Source organism: Ciona intestinalis, chromosome 6, assembly GCF_000224145.3.
Source record: "Ciona intestinalis chromosome 6, KH, whole genome shotgun sequence".
NCBI lineage: Eukaryota > Metazoa > Chordata > Ascidiacea > Phlebobranchia > Cionidae > Ciona > Ciona intestinalis.
Window position 1 is genome coordinate 142,334 of NC_020171.2, and position 20,087 is coordinate 162,420.

General features: G+C 35.2%; 2 protein-coding genes across 9 annotated transcripts in view; both read right to left on the reverse strand.

Annotated features, from left to right (window-relative positions):
* Nucleotides 1–2,382: 2,382 nt before the first annotated feature.
* LOC100176847 (CUGBP Elav-like family member 3-A) lies at nt 2,383–15,568 on the reverse strand. 7 transcript variants are annotated; one of them, XR_003395957.1, is made up of 17 exons: nt 15,452–15,568; nt 14,390–14,505; nt 14,083–14,163; nt 13,871–14,023; nt 11,134–11,216; nt 10,005–10,053; nt 9,654–9,762; nt 8,815–8,917; nt 8,318–8,461; nt 7,751–7,859; nt 6,827–7,030; nt 6,493–6,552; nt 5,959–6,096; nt 5,539–5,682; nt 5,066–5,214; nt 4,490–4,618; nt 2,383–3,252 (listed from the first exon to the last, which is right to left on the reverse strand). XR_003395957.1 is itself a non-coding variant. In XM_002130938.4 (17 exons), the coding sequence occupies exons 3-16, from the start codon at nt 14,502–14,504 to the stop codon at nt 5,087–5,089; spliced, it is 1,620 nt and encodes a 539-aa protein (XP_002130974.2). In that variant the 5' UTR covers nt 14,505; nt 14,832–14,925; nt 15,452–15,554; the 3' UTR covers nt 2,383–3,252; nt 5,066–5,086. The 7 variants fall into 7 exon arrangements, 6 of the variants coding, with proteins under 6 accessions (XP_002130974.2, XP_026690577.1, XP_026690578.1 ...); XM_002130938.4 differs by lacking the exon at nt 4,490–4,618 and adding an exon at nt 14,832–14,925 and having other exon boundaries at nt 15,452–15,554; XM_018812262.2 differs by lacking the exon at nt 4,490–4,618 and adding an exon at nt 14,832–14,925 and having other exon boundaries at nt 2,388–3,252; nt 9,654–9,759; nt 15,452–15,554.
* A 1,157-nt stretch (nt 15,569–16,725) lies between these two features.
* The window catches only part of LOC100179121 (platelet glycoprotein 4-like), a 10,032-nt gene continuing 6,670 nt past the window's right edge, over nt 16,726–20,087 (reverse strand). The window contains exons 11-14 of one of the 2 annotated variants that reach the window (XM_009860510.2): nt 19,385–19,480; nt 18,743–18,869; nt 17,969–18,065; nt 16,726–17,217 (exon numbers count right to left, since the gene is read on the reverse strand). In XM_009860510.2, coding sequence (XP_009858812.1) covers nt 17,132–17,217; nt 17,969–18,065; nt 18,743–18,869; nt 19,385–19,480 — 406 coding nt within the window. In that variant the 3' untranslated portion in view covers nt 16,726–17,131. The remainder of the gene's footprint in view (nt 17,218–17,968; nt 18,066–18,742; nt 18,870–19,384; nt 19,481–20,087) is intronic. The other variant, XM_026834779.1, reaches the window with a different exon arrangement.

Sequence of the window (20,087 nt, forward strand, 5' to 3'; positions counted from 1 at the left end):
ACTCATTGCTTATTCTTGGCTATAATACCATTTAAACAGCGGCCCGACGCGTGCTATTGAAGTATAATGTAATCTTACAGTTATATCAACACACTATACTTAAGATTTCTGCCTTTTTCTTAAATTTTGCGCTAATAATCTGATTAAAAACTCACGCTTCCTACTCTGTAATAATTGCCACATGCGCTGAAGGCCTTCAAACGAGAGTTAATCATGCGGCAGCGCATCGTGTCCTATGCTGCCTGTCATCTGCAATGCAGACTTTGCAATCCTCACAACACACCTACGCATGTACCCTATCATTCCAACCTATGGTGTACTGCCCAACTTTTAAAACCTATTTTATAATGGATACCTTTACAGTTGGAAAAAAAATAGACGAATTTTAAACATTTAGACATATTTCTAACCAAAATGTTAAATTTTTTGTCTGTACACTGAAACAGCTCTTGGTATGCAAGTGCTTATATGACCAGACGCAGCAGATGAGACGAGACGCCTTCGTCCAAAGACTGATGACCCCAATTCCGTGCGAATAAAGCCAATAAATGGCAATTTTAATCTCGCTCACAAACACAGTATTAACGGATAGAACAAAGCGTTTATTCTTTCCTATTTGCAATATTGCAATCAAAATAAAATCCCGATAAGTGGCCCAGTAGCTTTGATGTAAAGCTAGTTGTCAATTAAAGTGGTTATTAAACCAGCTAGCCAACCGGAAAACGAAATCTGTAATAATATTGCTTAGTGTAAAACAGATTGCCACGATTACGCCAACACAATATGTTAATACTGTTTCTTTTAAGCCGGAATTTAATGCAATGTGACTGCAAACGCGTTGTTTCTCTTAGATCAAGCATAACTTATTATAAGTTTGATACAATACTTGTAAGACCGTGGGGTAAGATGGGATACCGTTAGCACCTTAACCCGATACCTCCTGATGGTGTTTTTAACAATATAAAAGACGCTCTTTTAGAGCCATGTTTACTATAGCAAATAGGGCGGGAAAAGAGAATAAAAACATGTACCATCTTACCCCCCTATTTAACGTACTGTAACTACAAATCTGCTATTTCTCTTTGAATAAGTATTACTTTTTACATTGTGTAAGTTTAATAATATATTTTTATCATTTAAAAACACAATGTATATGCGCTTCATAAATAGTTCACCTTTGTTGAATACGAATAACACGGAGTCTGTGCTATATGGCTAAACGACACCTATAATGACTTTCTGTGCATGGCGTTATCACCACGTGAATGAGTAAACCTATTTATCTGGCTGGTAACTTCTGAATTTATAGCGGGTGGCACACCCTTATATGTTTCATACGCCTTTATATGTCCGTATGTTGCGTATTTAATTCACAAGTGAAAAAAATACAAATGTACAATACACGGCACTAATATATGATATAAACTTATGGTTGCTTTAAACTACAGGCAAATGGAGAGCCCATTTTTTGTTGGTGTTAAAATATCGATGTGGTAGCTTTCTTTTTCGTGCCATGAAACAGCATATTTAATGACAAACTGTAAGTAACACTTTATTGGTTGATACACTAATACAGGTTTAAGCGTGCCTAAAATCGAACCCCAACAATAATAAAGCTCCATTAAGGTTTGACCTAAGTTCCATCGGATTTTAAGAAGAACGCTCTAACTAAACAGCACGGATAAAATGTGCTGCATGCTACAGTCTATACTCTATTTATAAAGCTGGATCTTTTATCTACGATACTGCATATAGTAGGGTGGGGGAAGATGGGACACCTTTAACACGTAATTTCCAAATAGCCTGATCGTGTTTTAAAGAATTAACAACGGCCTGTGGAAGTCGTAAGGATACGGTTTCATAATTCTTAGAATGTTCTTTGTTTACCATACCAAATGGAAAGAGAAAACAAAATGAAAAGGTGTCCCATCTTCCCCTACCCTACTGTACATAGAGGCATTTAGCATTTCACGGTTCCTTTACGGTTTGGTAAAATAGTATATCGTTAGCAATTAAATCTCATATTTCCTGAGAGTTTTTTAATAACTAACTATAATACAGTCGCGGGGCTACGTTTTATATAATTCAGGTAAATAATCTTTATTTACTACCAAATGGGAAGCGAAATGGGTATGAAAACGTGCTCATATTTACGCTATATACATTATGTACACTAGGACAGGGGAAGATGAGACACTTTTATTCTTCTATTTTGCATCCCATTTAGTAGTAAACAAATAACATTAAAAGAATTATAAAACGGTATCCTCACGACTACCATAGACCGTTGTTAAATGTTTAAAACACGATTAGGATATTTGAATATTGTGTGCCTAAGGTGCCCGGTCTCCCCCACCCTACTATACAATAAAATACAGAATACAACGTGCTCTTAATTCTTGTAATTTTTCTCTCACTTTTATGTACACAGGTCCGAAGCACCAAGAAATACCTGTCAGTATGAAGTAATAAAATGACGATTTAGTTCGTTACAGCAGCACACGTGTTGATATGTGAAAAATTTGAGTTTTCAAGCTAGTACCGATGAAACGCACAGTGCGTATAGCGTTCAAAATGGCAAGCGTTCAAAAAAATGCCCAGTGTTGCCGCTTGGAAAATCGAATTAAATTTGGTCAACACTTTTAAGTTATAAAAATAGACTCAAGTAATAGGTGGAGAGCAGCATACGAAAATGAGGGTAATAAATATTTTAACATGTGATATAGCTTCGCGATTTTGAAAGATAAAAACTGCAAATACAAAAAAGGAAAAAACGAGCAAAAATTGAGAACTATATACTTCATTCGGAAATTAATGGGGAATTTCATTTTAGAACTGATTTTAAAATTGAGTACGTTTGGTGGAATGTGTTGCGTAATCACAGTCGAGCACAGTGTGACGTCATACGCAATGACGTCATTATTCAGAAATCTCGTTAGGTTAGAAAACCAATTGAAGACGAAAAACGGTGGTAAGTGGTGTAGAAAGCAGCGGTTCAAGCAGAAACTAGATAGTTGTATGTACAAAAGTAAAATCTCGGTTGCATTGAGCACTAAAAATAAAGTCGCAAAAATACTGAACTAGAAGCAACAAAATTCAGTAAAATTCAGCAGAATTTCGATGCTTCTCGGCGCTTGAAGTCAGTTCAAATAAAAATAGCATTGCACGATTCCCATCCGCTAGAGGCAGTCGAGAGCAGCCAGATAAAAGATGATTGTTGTATGTACATAGTGTACGAAGGTAAATCAACGTCTGTGGGAAAGCATAGGATTTTAAATATATAGTATGATGGTATAGTAGGGTGGGAGAAGATGGGACACCGATATTATGTGGTAAAATTATCCAAATATAATAATCGTGTTTTAAACAATTACCAACGGTTTATGGGAGTCGTGAGGATACGGTTTAACTTTTTTGTTTACTACCTATTGGAAGAAAAAAATAGAATAAAGTGTCCCATCTTCCTCCACCCCACTATAATATAGTGGTTTGAGGTAAGATGGGACATGTCATCATTCCATTTTATCGTCTTATTTGGTAAACAAAGAATATTTACAGAATTAAATAACCGCATCCTCACAACTTTAAAAACCGTTAGTAATTTTTCAAAACATAATGAAAACATAGAACTCAAATTTAATGGTATCCCATCTTATCCCATAGTACTATTAATAATACATTATTATTTGTACATTAAAGTTATTCTTCTGGTAAAATCGTTTTTATTGTACCAACATTTCATATACCATACGACAAGAAACCTTTTTTGGGTTATTTTAAATATTTTTAGTTTATCGTTATTAATATACTGTGTTATATAGTAGGGTGGGGGAATATGGGACATGTTTTTATTTTATTTTTAGTCCTATTTGGTAGTAAATAAATAACATTAATTTTTAGAATGAAAAAACAATATCCTCACGACTTCTATTGATCGTTGTTAATAAGTAAAACACGATCATGATACTTGGATATTATGTGCTAAAGACCTCCTATCTTACCCCACAGTATTATATATCTACGCATGGCATACGAAACGTTGGTGAAATTAAAGTTACTTTTTACCAGAAAAAAATATACATTTAGTAATATTTAGAAATTAAATTTCTTGGAAACAATAATGCAGACAGAACACTGTAAAATAAAATCACCGACACGGACGTTTAAATTTGTTCTGACCAATCACAACGAATAACAGAATACACGTCACAAGGAGACGGCCAATCAGAAACATTTTTGTTACCAAGCAACACAGCGCAAGATTGACATCACAATTTTGAATTTAAAAATAAAACAACGACAAAATTATTTTCACAACATAATAATTTATGCCGAAAGTGTAGTATAATAACCATATATAAATAAATGAGGACAATTTGACCAAGACCACGACGTTTAAGGAACAGAAATCGGGATTTACAAGACGGAGGCACACTGCGCCACCTGACGGTTAACATTTTTGACAACGGTGAACGACATTTATTTTAACCTTGGGCTTAAGAAATCCTTTATGCGAAAATTCCGGGGAAGCCCCGCACTTGATACTTTGTGTTTGGAAACCAAAGTATATTTTATCCCCAGTGGGACACCATTGGTGTGGAAAACACTCTTATGCGCACTGTCGAGTGACAAGCAATATGTGAATATGTGATTGATTTTGGTAACAGCTATGATTAACTTTATATTTGTATTTGTTAGTTCTGAATTCTTTGGTCCAAGTTTGGGTTTAAAAAATGAAAAAAAAATTAGGAGCTTTAAACTGACTTATAACCGGTAAATTCGAATCTCACTAAAAAGCTGTCAGCCAATTTTCAGCGGCCCAGAGGTGTACTGCAGTTAATGTGGTACATACTATGTAGCTTGGTAATGCGCATTTCTTATCATTTCTCTGTAATTGTTTTTTATTTTAAGCTAAACAAGTTACTATCGTGTATTACATATGTACCACAATACGCGTATTTTAGATTTACGGCTAACTTTACCTAGTATACACGCGCGCTAGCATATATATGCATTTTGCATACATAGATTATAACTATAACAAACACGTATACAGTTAACTTACTTGTAAACAAAAATGAATATATTAATACGGTCGACTCTGCTCCTTTGGCCGTTTAAGCTGAACCTTCAGACGTTTCATCCCGATTTGAAACCCGTTCATGGTTTGAATGGCAGCTTGGGAACTAATAGCGTTATCGAAACTGACGAAACCTGTGAATATATTGTTATATACAACCTTATAAATAAATGAATGAATTTGGATGTTTTTTGCCGGCGGGGGAAACTGCAGTCGTTATAACACGGGTGTTCTGTTACATACACCTCGTGCCAGCTTACGAGTCACCATGTATGTAACTTCGTAGGTATTTTTAAATTGTTATTTTTTAGGTATATGGCTGACATTTTTGACATCTAAAAATAGACCAAAATGGTACCAGCGTCGAGCCTCGAACTTAAAACCCATACAGCAACCACTGTGCTAAGGCTCCAGACTAGTCCGAAATCTCTTAAAAATCCAGCAATACAGATACTAACCGAAACATTTGCTTTGGTTGGTTGCTCGGTCTATGAACACTTTTGCCGATATAACATTCCCAAACGGTTGGAAAACGTTAGCCAGGTCAGCGTCGGAGAATTCTTGTGGTAGGTGGTAGATAAATAAGTTGCAACCATCAGGCCCTGTGGTTAAAAACAGTGTTTAAACTACCGTGGTGCAGTGGGGATAAGTTCAAGGCTCGTTGCTGCTACCGTTGTGGGCGTATGTGTTTTTGGGCAAAACACTTAACGGCAATTGCTCCAACCCAGTGGTCACTAATGGGTTGTTTAAATTGTCGGTCACACAGTAAATAAAAATAGAAAAATCTAAAATATTAGGCTCAAAATTATAACTCGTAAGTGGGCACAAGGTGTGTGAAACAGAACACCGGTGTTGTAAATTCTTTGCAAAATTTTTACCTTCTTTTTGTGGGGCGTTCGTGCTACTGGCGAGCAGGGCATTTGTTTGCAGTTGGTTTGCCGTAATACTTTGTGCTACAGGTGCTACAGTTGGTGCGTATTGTGGCGCACCATACGATTGGGCAGGTACATATACCACTGTGGATAAATACGTAATACGGTATTAAATATAAAAGTAATATAAGTATACGTATAACATAAATTTAAAACAGCTTTTCTGGCGTCCCTTTCGGAAGGGTAAAACATGGGGAAAGATGGGACACTTTTCATTCCATTTTCTCGGCCAATTCGGTATTAAACAAAGAACGTTCAAAGATAAAACAGTATCCTCACGACTACCATAAACCGTTGTTAAATGTTTAAAACACGATCAGGTTATTTGGATATTGTGTGCTAATGGTGTCCCGTCTTACCCCACAGCACTATAATAAAAAATAAACAACTAAAAATTCATTGGCGGCATTGAATTAACGGCTTTAAATTGGGGCTTTAAATTTGCGGCTTTTAGATATCAAAATAAACTATACAACTTACCTGTATACGGCTGCGGTTGAGCGTATGCTTGCGACAACTCGATCGAAGGTGGTGACTGAGCTGCATTATTAACGTGGTTAGTTTATATAATGATGACGTCACAAATGACGCATGCAGTACACCATATAGGCCATAAGCAGCAAAAACGAATTTAATTTTAATTTTTTTTCAAATATTAACATTTTTTTTTACTTTTCAAGTTGTAACATAATTTTTTTTTACTTTTTAAAATTTTTAAATGATTTTTTTTTTTTAAATTTTAACATAAAAATGGCGCACATGCATTATGATATGCTTAATGACGTCATAGTGCGACTTATGACGAAACACTTACACATTGGAGTGCTGGCATGCTCGGGCACACGGGGTGCAACCCCTTGGGTACCTGGGTAGGCCTGAATGGGGTAAACCCCTTCTGGGGTCGAGGCAGTAGCACTGGATGGGGGCGGGAGCAAGTTAAGCGTAGTTAGGGGGGCTACGGGGCTTTGGGGGGTGCTAGGGACCCCGCTCATAGGTGTAGCGTGTTGGTGATGTATCACTGTAATAAAGAATAAGTTATTGCTTTTTTGTTCACGAAAATTTGCAATAATATAATATAGTAGGGTGGGGTAAGACGGGACACAACTAGCTCGTAATATTTAAATATAGTGATTGTGTAAACAATAATCAACGGTTTATGGATGGGAGTCGTAAGGATACGGTTTTATAATTCTTAAATGTTCTTTGTTTACTATCAAATGAGCTTAGAAAATGGGAAAGGTATCCCATTTTCCCCAATTCTACTATGTAGTATGTTGGGGAAAGGTGGGACACATTTTTATTCTATTTTCATCCAGTAAAATTAAGAAAAATTAAAGAATTATAAAACGGTATCCTCACGACAGCCATAGACCGTTGTTAATTGTTTAAAACACGATCAGGATATATTGATATTACGCGTTAAAGGTGTCCCGTCTTCTCCCACCCTACTATATACTGAATAAAACACTTCATGATAGAATATAGTAATGTTATTTGATTGAATGTAACTTATTTATCTTCGCATGACGGGACAATGACAGCCGTTATAACAAGGGTGTTCTGTTTCATACCCCTACGAGTTACCGCGTATCTTTGTGGGTGATTTTATTGAGAAAATACAACAAGTACAAAGTGTAGTAATAACTTCCACTAAAAAAATAATTACTCTACAAACAAAAAAGCAAAAAGGGAAAAATGCCATACAACTTTAAAAAAATAAATGAAATTAGTGACTTACCAGTCGGCTGTTGTATAACAGTAGCAGCGGCAGGTGCAAGGCCATTAATAGCAGCAGGTTGGGGAGAAGCAAGCGAATTCCACCCTGGTGTGGCTGGCACCACGTTCTGCTGATAAATAAGCAATTTTTAGGTATTATAGTAAAGTACTGTAAAATAGGGTAATGTTAGCATCTGTGTTTCAAAATTGTGTTTTAAACAATTAAAAATATTTTTGTAAGGATACGGTTATATAACTGTATAAATATTGTTTGTTTACTATCAATTGGTATAAAAGTGAGTGGAACGTTTGAAAACGTGTGGAAACGCCTTGAACAGAGACCATAATACGGTTAATACTTTTATAATTCTAAAGGAAAAGCATTACAGACAGTAAGTACTAATGTTTTGGAAAATGGGCCAACCAAAGTTATATGTCCCATGGCGTGCCTTGCCGTAGAACCTTATTCATACAGAACACAACAAAAGTATTGAAGCTTCACTAAATACGCAGTATCTTGAACAGAAATAGTGTTTGAACAATATCACCTAAAAGGCAAATGTACTCTAGTAGGAATAATAGTATTTACTTGTGCATATGGTAGACCATATGTGCCTATTTGCAGTGGAACTGGACTGATAAGACCATAGGTTTGAGCCATCTGTTGCATTCGACGAACTGCTCGTTCTTTATCCGTGTCGGCGAATTTCACAACAAGACTCGAAGACGCCCCCTACCGACAAAGAAAAATTGTAAAAAAATTGTTTTGAGTGCTAAAATTTTTTAAACTATATGATTTGTGGCAGAAAAAAACAATAAATATTTTGGCGTAAAATGTATTTTAGCATATGTTTCGCCGCTAAAATTACATCATGTGAAATGTTATCATAACAAATTAGTGCTCTTAAAACGGTAGTTAAGTAAAAAACCTAAATTATTTAAAGTTTAGAAAAAAGGGTGTTACAGACAAAAAACAGGTAAATCAGTTCTTGTAAAATGAAAATAAGTTTTAAAAAAACGTTTAAATAAAAATTTACAATTTAAACATAGGGAATAATAGTAATTTACAAAATAATCGAATTTTACCGGCATAGTCTGGCTCCCATGCAAAGCTTCCATGGCAGATTTAGCTTCTTGATGACACGATAGCTTTACAAACGCACAGCCTTTGCTTTGACCTTCTGGAGTTCTGAAAAAAATACATTATTTTAATTATTATGTTATAAGATGGGATAACGTTAACACCCAAATCCAATATTTCCTGATCGTGTTTTGAACAATTAACAACGCTATTTTTGAGACGCGGGGCTATACAGTTAAATAATTCTTTTTTACAACCAAATAGGACATCCCATCCCACCCCCATCCTACTATATGTCTAGTATATAATTGTTCTTAAATTGTTATATAGTAGGGTGGGGGAAGACGGGACACCTTTAATACATAATATCCAAATAGCCTGATCGTGTTTTAAACAATTAACAACGGTCTGTGGAAGTCGTGAGAATACGGTTTTATAATTCATTGAATGTTCTTTGTTTACTACCAAATGGAAAAGAGCAAACTAAACGAAAAGGTGTCCCATCTCCCCCCACCCTACTATAATAATTAAACAATCTTAAATGATAGCATAGACTGCTTTAAACAAGTTAAGAGTTTTATTTATAAATGTTTAGCAGGCGTAACAGTAAGAAAATTGTTGATACCATATTGAAATGAGCACACTTAAGCTTCATAATTTATACTGAAAAGAACAATTACCCAGAAAGTTACATACATAGTAACTCGTTAGCAGCCACAAGGTGTATGAAATAGAACGCCTATGTTATAACAACTATATTGCCCCTACAGGCAAGGATAATAAATGACAATCAATAACTTAACATAGGATTAAAAGTAGTATAATATAAATAATAACAACAAACCTTAATATAGTGCACTCTTCAATTGTACCGAAAGGCTCGAATAAAATGCGCACGTCGTCTTCGTTCTGTCTTTTACCGAGCATACCAACGAATAATTTTCGATCTTCTGCTAGAAAAAGGTATTTGATAGTCGTGTGTGCGTCATGTTACGTCGGACATCTGCTACCCCCATGCGCAGTTGCCAAGCAACGCGAGTGTATCATTAATTATGAAAGAGCTATGACGTCACGGGTACATATGGTACGCGGCATGCATTATTTATAATCCTTATTTCGGTGAGCTGCATGGTATAAGCTAGCACACGGGTTTAAAGCCTTAAATATATTTATTTTGAAATATGTTCCAACTTACCTCCTTTGCTCACAGTATCTGCTGGTTTGACTTGAATAGGATGATTCATCTGTAAAAATTAACACGTTATATTACTATTATGACCCAAAACTTATTGCAATTTGGAATGGTATATAGTACTGTAGGGGAAGATAGAACACCTTAATATCCAAACATCCTGATCGTGTTTTAAACAATTAACAACGGTCTATACGGGAGTCGCGGAGATACGGTTTTATATTTCGGTGAATGTTCTTTGCTTACTACCAAATGGGTCGAGAAAATAGAATGAAAAGGTGTCCCCTCTTTCCCACCCTACTATATATTCCTATAAGCTCACCATTTTATTCCTGTTTAGTAATACTCAACTGAATGAAATCTAAAACTGTATTCTGCTGTACTGTCGCTAATTTCTTGCCGTTATCTGATATTTCTTTGTTCTAACTTCGCTCTTGCAAATGTAGCTTACTGCGGGTGTAAGTGTACTGAGTGTGTATGGACGCCGCGGAAGAAAAAAGTCGATGCACAACGACTGAAATATTGATGAGGCAAAATCGATGGAAAATTAATGGCGTGCACCGTCTTTGTTTTAAGCTGGCGTACAAAAAATTGCGTGCGTTTAAATATTTTTTTGTTACTTTTTCAGTCCTGTGGGTAAGATAAATAAAGCTGTCCCTGACTTTTATAACTGCTTATTAGCGCCGTCTCGCGGGAGAAAAATCGTGTTGAACTAAGCTAATTAGGAGAAATATCATTAAAAATATTATTAAAAGATCGATTTTAATATTCAAGTATTACACTGGAAGCGTTATATAGGGTGGGGGATACGGAACACCTTTAGCACATAATATCAAAATATTCTGATCGTGTTTCAAACAATTAACAACGGTCCATATGGGGGTCCTGAGGATATGGTTTTATAACACTTCAAATGTTCTCTGTTTACTACTAAATGGGTCGAAATAATAGAATAAAAATGCGTCCCATCTTCCCTACCCTACTATAATATAACCTATAAATACATTAAATGTTATATTATTTGGAAAAGTAATTAAAATGTGGTATTTCTATACCGTTAAGGTCCGACAGTGAGGCACGCCATTAGACTGTACATTTATGTTGTCCCAAAATATGTATAACGGTAACTTACCCCCGGAAGTGTTTTTCTTTCATGTAGACTGTTTTGTGCGTTCATAGCAGAAGTCTTTTGGGTATATGTAAGAAAAGCACAGCCTGTAAAAAGAAAGGGTAACATAGCCATACGGTCAAATGAGGCCAGCATCGATTTTAACAATCCATAAAACCTATTTTAAACTAAACCGCAGTGGAGAAAGTATTTTGTTTGGTCATTAACATTAACAAAGGCGTATGGAAATTCAAATTCGTTGATTTGTAACCCTTATGGAACATCGGTAGGCAAAATAATTTGCCGGAAGATTTTTTAATTATAGTACTGTGGGGTAAGATGGGACACCTCATATTATCCAAATATTAAAATCGCGTTTTTAGCAATTAACAACGGTCTATGAGAGTCGTGAGAATATGGTTTTACAAATCTTTAAATGTTCTTTGTTTACTACCAAATGGGACGAGAAAATAGAACTACTATATAATGTCTAGAATCTACATTTGACAAAACCTGTGTGTTTTTAATATATTTTCAATTATTTTACGAACTATTTATGATAATATGACTGGAGCTACATCTTCAATAACGGTCGTAGGCTTTTCTTATATAAGTAAACATAATGTTATTTTAAATTTAACAGCGGTGAGTATACAATAAATATCCGGCTTAAAAAACAATAGTAATATATTTAGCCTACATTTCATCATGTGTTTGGGAATGTATATTCACGAGATTTTTGTTTTGTTTTTTCATTAAATCAGCCACGTTCTAGTAGATTAAAACGTATTAGGACATCTGTATAGTGATGTTAAGAGCGATCGTACTGTTAATTGGGGCAGAATGAATGCATTGTATAAGAACTAGGTTAAACATGATTGATAAACCTGCCGTACAGTCATGACTTTACAGCACAGAATAGCGAAAACTGGCGGGCATATAAAACTGAATATCCAATAGCATTGGATAATAAATGACTCAAAACAAAGGTATTTGATATGAATAATTCATTGCGTACACTTTGAAAATTAGTGACGGATAAAGAATTGTAAAAAAAAGAAAGCGTGTTCTATTGTAAGTACCGTGCGTGGATGACGCGACGAACGCCCTATTTAAAGTGACGCTGTCCCAGCTTTACGCGTGGCAGATTCTATTGTAAACCGTACAAAAGCACCGAGTGACATATGCGAGTGCGAACGACGAGACGTACACCATATGCTCTCATATAGAAAAGCAGGTGGCCTTCAAGAAAACAAGGTTCTGTACCCTCGTTTACCATAAGGCGTATGTATATACTAAAATATGGGAAATACTCATTTTGGACTACTTGCAATTTGCGATTCTTTTATTTTAAAGCACGATACGTTGTATTGCATGAGTGCACGGCGTAACATAGCGTTTTAAGCCCCTTTTCCGATGGCGTACCGTTTTATACGAAGCTTGTGTACTACATATTTGTATATAAAAACTTTAATTCCAAAAATATGGTAGTAAAAAGTATGCTTTATTTCAAAAACTTGATATATTTTAGTTAACATTAAAGTAGGTTACTTCTGTCTTACTAAGAAATCATTTGAGTACCGCAAATGGTAAGCGTACCATATGTTGAGGTACATGATAGGAAGAAATAAAATGTTATGTATATTACTGTGGGGTAAGATGGGATATCGTTAGCACCTAATTCCTATATTTCCTGAACGTGTTTTGAACAATTAACAACGTTCTTTTAGAGTCGCTGGGCTACGGTTACGTAAATTTGTTAATATTCTTTGTTTACTACCAATTAGGACGAGAAAAGAGAATAAAAGCATTACCGATGTTATTACAACATACGATGTATTGGTAGATTTATAACGAACGCCAGTATGTTATTTTTCAAAACAGGTCGACTATTCAATATATTTGAGATTATAATGACTCATAACGCAGTGAAATTGCAATTTATGGCGTTAATTTGGACCCCAGTAAAGCAAATGCCGCGTGTGGGTCGATTCTACGTTAGAGCCAACCAATCACAACAGCGTATTGATCCTCTGTTACGTCACAATCCAACCGTGGTCGATAAACCGATCGAGAATTGCCATTAATTCGCCAGCGGTCGGGACGACTTTCGGATAACACGGGTATTAACAAGCAATGCTACTCGTACAGGATCATGTCTTGGAACCAGGGCATTACGCGAATGTACAAATACATTTGAGAAACCCATTAGTTAAAGTGCATATTAATAATCGCTTCAGCATAACGCATCAACGTATAGTGTTCGTAATTATTGTATTACAATACAGCAGGTGCTTTGTAATTAAAGTCACTTAGAAACGTGGTTGGAAAGCCTATTGATGACCGCTGTTGTTTCCTGCTCACAACGCTAATAGAGACTCCTTGGTTACCAACATAATTACACCACATACAGGACACGCACACGTTATACGTGGTAAAATAAGCGAAATATGATCGTCCAAACAGCGTTAAACGGCAATCCAGAAAATTACGCCATGTTTTCGTTTATATTTCCTCAGGTTAACTATGATGTATATAGTATTTTTGTGTATTTTTAAGGTCTTACGTAAAGATGTTATTTAAATAACCTTACTTAGGGAAACACCAGAGCTATATTTGTATTTTAGTTTTCTGAGCTTTTACATAAATGCTTTCCTTTAATAACGTTACTTAGGAAGGACCAGCGCTAAATTTGAGCGTATTTTAGTTTTTTAGGTTTTAAATAAAAAATGAAGTATTGTTACTCGCTGTATATACTAACCTTTATGCATGCCTGTATATTTGTCTCGTAAAACCGAAAGTTCGAATATTTCACCGAACGGTGCAAACACTTGACGTAGTTCTTTTTCCTCCCAATTCTTTGGCACTTGACCAATAAACAGTTTAACAGCGTCGTCGTCTTTTTCCGGCGTTTCTGTAGTTTGGTACAATAGAATACAAAGTCCAAATACAAATTGAGAAATAGCGACATACCTTTTAATGGGTGAGAATGTGTGTTGCTCATTATGCTACCGCAGTGTTGTGGCAGTACGGGAACTTGGGGGTATACAAAACCTGGGATTAATGTGGAAAATTAGACTAAATACGTGTTTAGGAATAAAAATGTAAAATATATTACTGTGGGGTAAAATGGGATCGCATTAGCACGTAAATCCCATATTCCTAATTGTGTTTTGAACAATTAACAAATATTCTTTGTTTACTACCGAATGGGACGGGCAAAAAGAATGAAAACATCTTTCCCCAACCTACTATGTGAAAAAATGAAACATAAACTTACTGTGACCACCGAATGTTACTGCAGAATTATCATGGTGTACTGCTACAGGTACGTTACTACTCATCACTGGCGTTAAAGCATGTTGCATGTACTGTCCATGGACTGTCATTGCCATTCTGGATAAAGCAATACATACGAGTGAATACAATACAGAGAATCTGCGCGGAATAGCCAGGCAGATTTGACGCACGTCGTTTATCCCCGCTTTGGCGGGCCATTCCACAAGTCAGAACATAATGGCAAAGTATAGGAAGTGGTATAACTAACAGGAAACTGGCGCTTTGTGGTGTGGGCGCATCCCAATGCGTTAGACTAATACTAGCGAACGTTTATAGATAACGCAGTGTTAATTCCACAAAAAAAGAAAATTAAATCTACTATTAACGCACTTTAAAATTAAACTGAATATACACGACTAATATGCTTCTATAAAGTCACTTACATATAGAACAAGCAATTCAAATATAATATACTCGTCGACTTTGAACTAAAATGCACTTAGAAAATCACAGCTTATTAAAAACACGACTCCAAATCTGCAAGAGAAAATTTGAGAGTAAAAAAAATGGTTATATTATTGTGACACTATGCTAGTACTATACTGATAATATAACACACAATACAAAAATCACTCTCTATTCTGTGGTATAGTATCTGTAGTTAACAAGAAATGACTGGGGAAACAGAAAGGGGACAGAATATAAATCTACCAAAGTGAGAGAATGCATGATCTCCAACCAAGAAAAAAGAGAAAAAGGCAACTGGGGTCAAAGAGAGACTTTGTTTTTGCTCAATGACACAAGCTGGTATACCACACAGCTGTCCTTTGTCTATTTCCCAGTTCTCTCTTTGTTTAATTAACTGCAATTAAAAGATAATTATACTGTGTGGTCTCAGCAGAGAGGAACAACCCATAAATTGATGTCACACTATTTGATAAAAACTCTGCTGTATATATTTGTGTGCGTTAACTTAAATGTCATGTAATTTATTAACCATTTAAAGAAATAAAAATTAATTGTTTAAATTCAAAATAAATAGCACAGAAATCGAGTACTATACCTTGAAGAATTGCATTGCTTTAAATATCCCAGTTCACTGTGGCAGCCTGTTTTTAAAGCTTTGTCAAATACATTCGCTGCTGTAATACACATGTACAACACCTATAAAAACAAGTTTTATAAAAAGCATAAGCATATCAAAATTATAGTTATAACTGAAAATGGGACTTAAAATCACCTAATTTAATATAATTGCAAAATTTGTACTAACATTTATTAGTAAGTAACCTATATATTGTCAATATAGTAGCTAGAAGGCATTATCAGTATCATGATTATAAACATTATCTGATTATTAATACCAATACTATACCAGACTTGCTGGTTCTGCCTATATACACTATATGCCATGGTTTTTGCTTTTAAAACCATATAGTGCCAATGATTACAGTTGCATGCTTTACATAACCAGTAACCACTACGGTTACATAACCACTATATGGTTTCATAACATAAGATTTTCTCCTTTAACCAACAAAAACAGTTTCTTTAAGGAGCTTCTCCAGACAAATCTAGGTTAAAATCTTATACAGTTACATAATGATTATAAAATATATTAAAATGCTTTGAGTAAATGAAGCACACGAGAAAACTGTACACCGTATACTGCGTCTAGCTATAACATACAATTACTAACCACAAACGGCTGCTAAATAGCTTCATAGGAAACGGGATCACGTGACGGTACGCATGATTTACGATTACGTAGATAGAAATACAGCAATTTGAATTTAACCATTTTTCAAGAAATATGCAAATGTATTGGAATATTTTTTACATTTATGTGCGAATATAAGCAGCATATGCTTTCACTTCCTCGTTGCACAACACCAGTTATTCAAATAATCGATATATCGTGTTTGGAACAAGCCAGCATCTGGTAAACGTCGATATTTTTCGGCAGCCGTCGCCTGATAACTTATTGTACCCGATAGTTGTTTGTTTTGTTGTTTAAAATGTGACGCGTTTAATTGAAGAATTTCTTAAAGTGTGCATGGCGCGTGTCTTTTGTTTAGTAGTGTCTCGTCCGTAGTACATACACAACCATACGTGCTTTTGAACGCAAGCTTCCCTACGGGTATAAAAACTTTTAGTTTAATTGCAATATCCTGTTGCTTGTATCACTGTGCAAGTAAAGAGAGGGATTAATGCAGCAGTCGTGTTTATATAAGGAATATATGCTCGAGCAATCTCTGAATACGCCCGGGGTGCATCTTTTGTGTACCAACGATAAACTGAAAGGCAAATAAGATGCTAAAAGGAAAAGGATATTAGCAGCTTTAAATCTAGTTTATTACAGCGAAAATGGATCTACATAAAAAAAAACGTTTTACTGAGATAAACTGAACGTGGAAATGAACTCTCTTTTTACGAAACAGCTGTACACAAAAAAATAGGCTACACGTAAAATCATGCAGTTTGATACCTATTTTTTACATTACTTTTTATGGTAATGAAAAAGAAACCACTATCATTACACAACTGGCCTAAATGCAAAACATTGAGTTTTCGGAAATTTTGCCGAAAGTAAAATTTCCGAAATTTTACTTTCGGCAAAATTTTTTATTTTACTGAAATTTTACTGTTATGTTCTTTGCGCTTCAATAGGTACGGTAAAAGTTGAATATAATGTATTTAAATGCACAATGTGTGACTTCAATATTCGAGGTAGGCTTCTTTTTTAAAACTTCATTCCTTTTTGGTTTTCAATTAACTCCGTGGTCGACGTTGTCGATGTTACACGTGTGTTAGTATGTTCAGGTTCGCCTGTTTTTTGGAAGATTAATCATATATACAGTAGGGTGGGGGAAGATGGGACACCTTTTTGTTCCATTTTCTCTTCCCATTTAGTAATAAACAAAAAACTAAAAGTTGTAAAACCGTATCCTGACGACTCCCATAGACCTCTGTTAATTGTTTAAAATACGATCAGGATAGTTCTATGATGTGCTAAAAGTGTCCCATCTTCCCCCACCTCACTCTATATATAGTTCTGTGGGGTAAGATGGGATACCGTTAGACGCTTTACTGATTTTACTTTGCCTAATTACCAACCTTATTGAGAGCCGCGGGGCTATAGGGTTATATATAATGGTTTTCTTTGTTTACTATACCAAATGAGACGAGTAAAGAGAATTCACATCTTACCCCAAACTATAATATATGCTTTTCCTATAGACTATAGGGAAAACATGCAATATATAGTAAACCGCAGCGGTTCCCAAACTGCGGTCCTGCAGCAGTTTCAGACAGTTCGCAATGTACAGCAATAATTGTGATTCGATAATAAAGTTTTAGTTTTTTTTTTCTTTAATTGGTGTGGTTTTTTCACTTTTCCTTTAATTCTAATAGGGCCGCGAAATATCAAAGTATTGTGAAGGGTCCATCAGAAATATCTTTAGAAAAGTTTGGAAACCGCTGGTATAGAGTGCTAATACGAAATTCTTTAAATGCCGTCTCTTTGCGGTATCTCATATTAACTCCTATCGTAAATATCAAAAGCTTTTGTTATACTCACCAATTTTATATTCTTTAACGTCATCAAATACATTTTCATTCTCATAAACGTTATAAGATTTCATTTCAGGCACTGCACCGTTTGGTTTACGGGTGTCCTGTGGAAATTGAATATAGCATTTAGTTAAAATATTTTTGTATAGTAGGGTGGGGGGAGATGGGACACTTTTCAATCTATTTTCTTTTCCAATTTGGTAGTAAACAAACATTTAACAATATTTTTATAAAACGTTATTCTCAAGGCTCCCATAGACCGTTGTTTATTGTTTAAAACACGATCAGGATATTTAGTTATTATGTGTCAAAGGTGTCCCATCTTCCCCACCCCACTATATCATTTTCTAAATGAGCACGTAACGCATTATAAAGCATTGAATACACGTTTGAGTGTTCAATTACCTATAATAGTAGGGTGAGGGCCGGGCCATTTTGCACAAAATACCCAAATAATGTTCTTCGTTTTTTAAACAATTAACAACGGTCTATGCGGAAGTCGTATATAGGTTTCCAGTTTTATAATTCTTTGAATGTTCTTTGTTTAATACCAATTGGGACAAGAAAATAGAATGAAATGTGTCCTATCTAGTGGGGAAGGTAGAACACTTTTTCATTCTGTTTTCTCGGATCATTTGGTAGTAAACAAAGAACCTTCAAAGAATTAAAAAACGTATCCTCACGGTCGACGTTAATTGTTTAAAAAAACGATCGGGATATTTGGATATTATGTTGTAAAAGTGTCTCATCCTACCCCACAGTACTAAAAAGTATTAAATACCTTTTCGTCAACATTACTGTAATGGAGAACGACAAAATAGAACAAAGGTCCAAGAAATAAAAGCGAACCAAGAATACATAGAATAATTTGTAGAATGTAAACAACTTCTGCTGGCAGGACAAGTAACCTGTGTAAAAAGACGTTTAAATATTTGGTTCCGTATATAGACTACAGCCGCAACGTAACTTTGAATAGTGATGCATGTTATAGACATAGGAAATAGAATTGTAATTTTGTTTTATTTGGCGTAGAGTTATTAAACATATATCCTACAAAAGAAAGTGCAAACAAGCTGAAATATACGTACCGGTGGGGCGTTTGACCAAAACAACAAAATTTTTAATTTTTATGGTACTAATAAATGCAATAAAACGAAAAAAGCAAAATATCATTTCAGGTATACACGACTTATTTACCCTACGTTATTTCAAAACATTTTTGCTTGTAAAAATTATAAAACCGGAACTTATTCAACAGAGGGTAGCAAAAAAATGGCCGTAATATATGTTCTTACCATCTGCTTTAATGCACAGTAGCGCGGAACATTTTTTTACGTCATCCAAATATTACGTAACCATGCATGTGTACTTCATATATTCGACTTTAAGAAAAATATAAAAACTGTATAGTTATACGACTCACCCATACAGTAGATCTGCATCAGATTTACCAACGGTTGCACTTTCGTTTATCCAAACGACTGGAAAAACTAATTCTTCGTTGATTTTACTAAAAACACTGCAAAACACAACAATATTTATAAGCGTTTACAAATACAACAATATTTATAGTCGTTTACAAATACAATGATAGCTTATAGCTACAGTATATTTTTAAGGGATACCGTTCCGACCTAAATCCATATTTTTTATTATGTTTTCTCAAGACTATTTGGGAGTCATGAGGATACAGTTATATATTTTTGAAAATAAATCCTCTGAAATAACGGCTAAAGATGTCGCCCTTGGTATAACTCGAAAGCGGGAACCAGGTATAGTAGGGTGGGGGAAGATGGGACACCTTTAATACATAATATCCAAATAGCCTGATCGTGTTTTAAACAATTAACAACGGTCTGTGGAAGTCGTGAGGATACGGTTTTATAATTCATTGAATGTTCTTTGTATACTACCAAATGGAAAGAGAAAACTAAACGAAAAGGTGTTCCATCTTCCCCCACCTTACTATATATATATATATTTTTTTTTATCCTGACCAGAGTCAGGTGTCGAAAAATAGTCAAAGTCTCATTTAAATGCTCCCCTCCGCGAAATTCTTTAGAACCAGGTATAAGTCCGGCGCTGTGGCGTAGTGGTTAGCGCGCCTGCCTGTAACCATTAGGTAA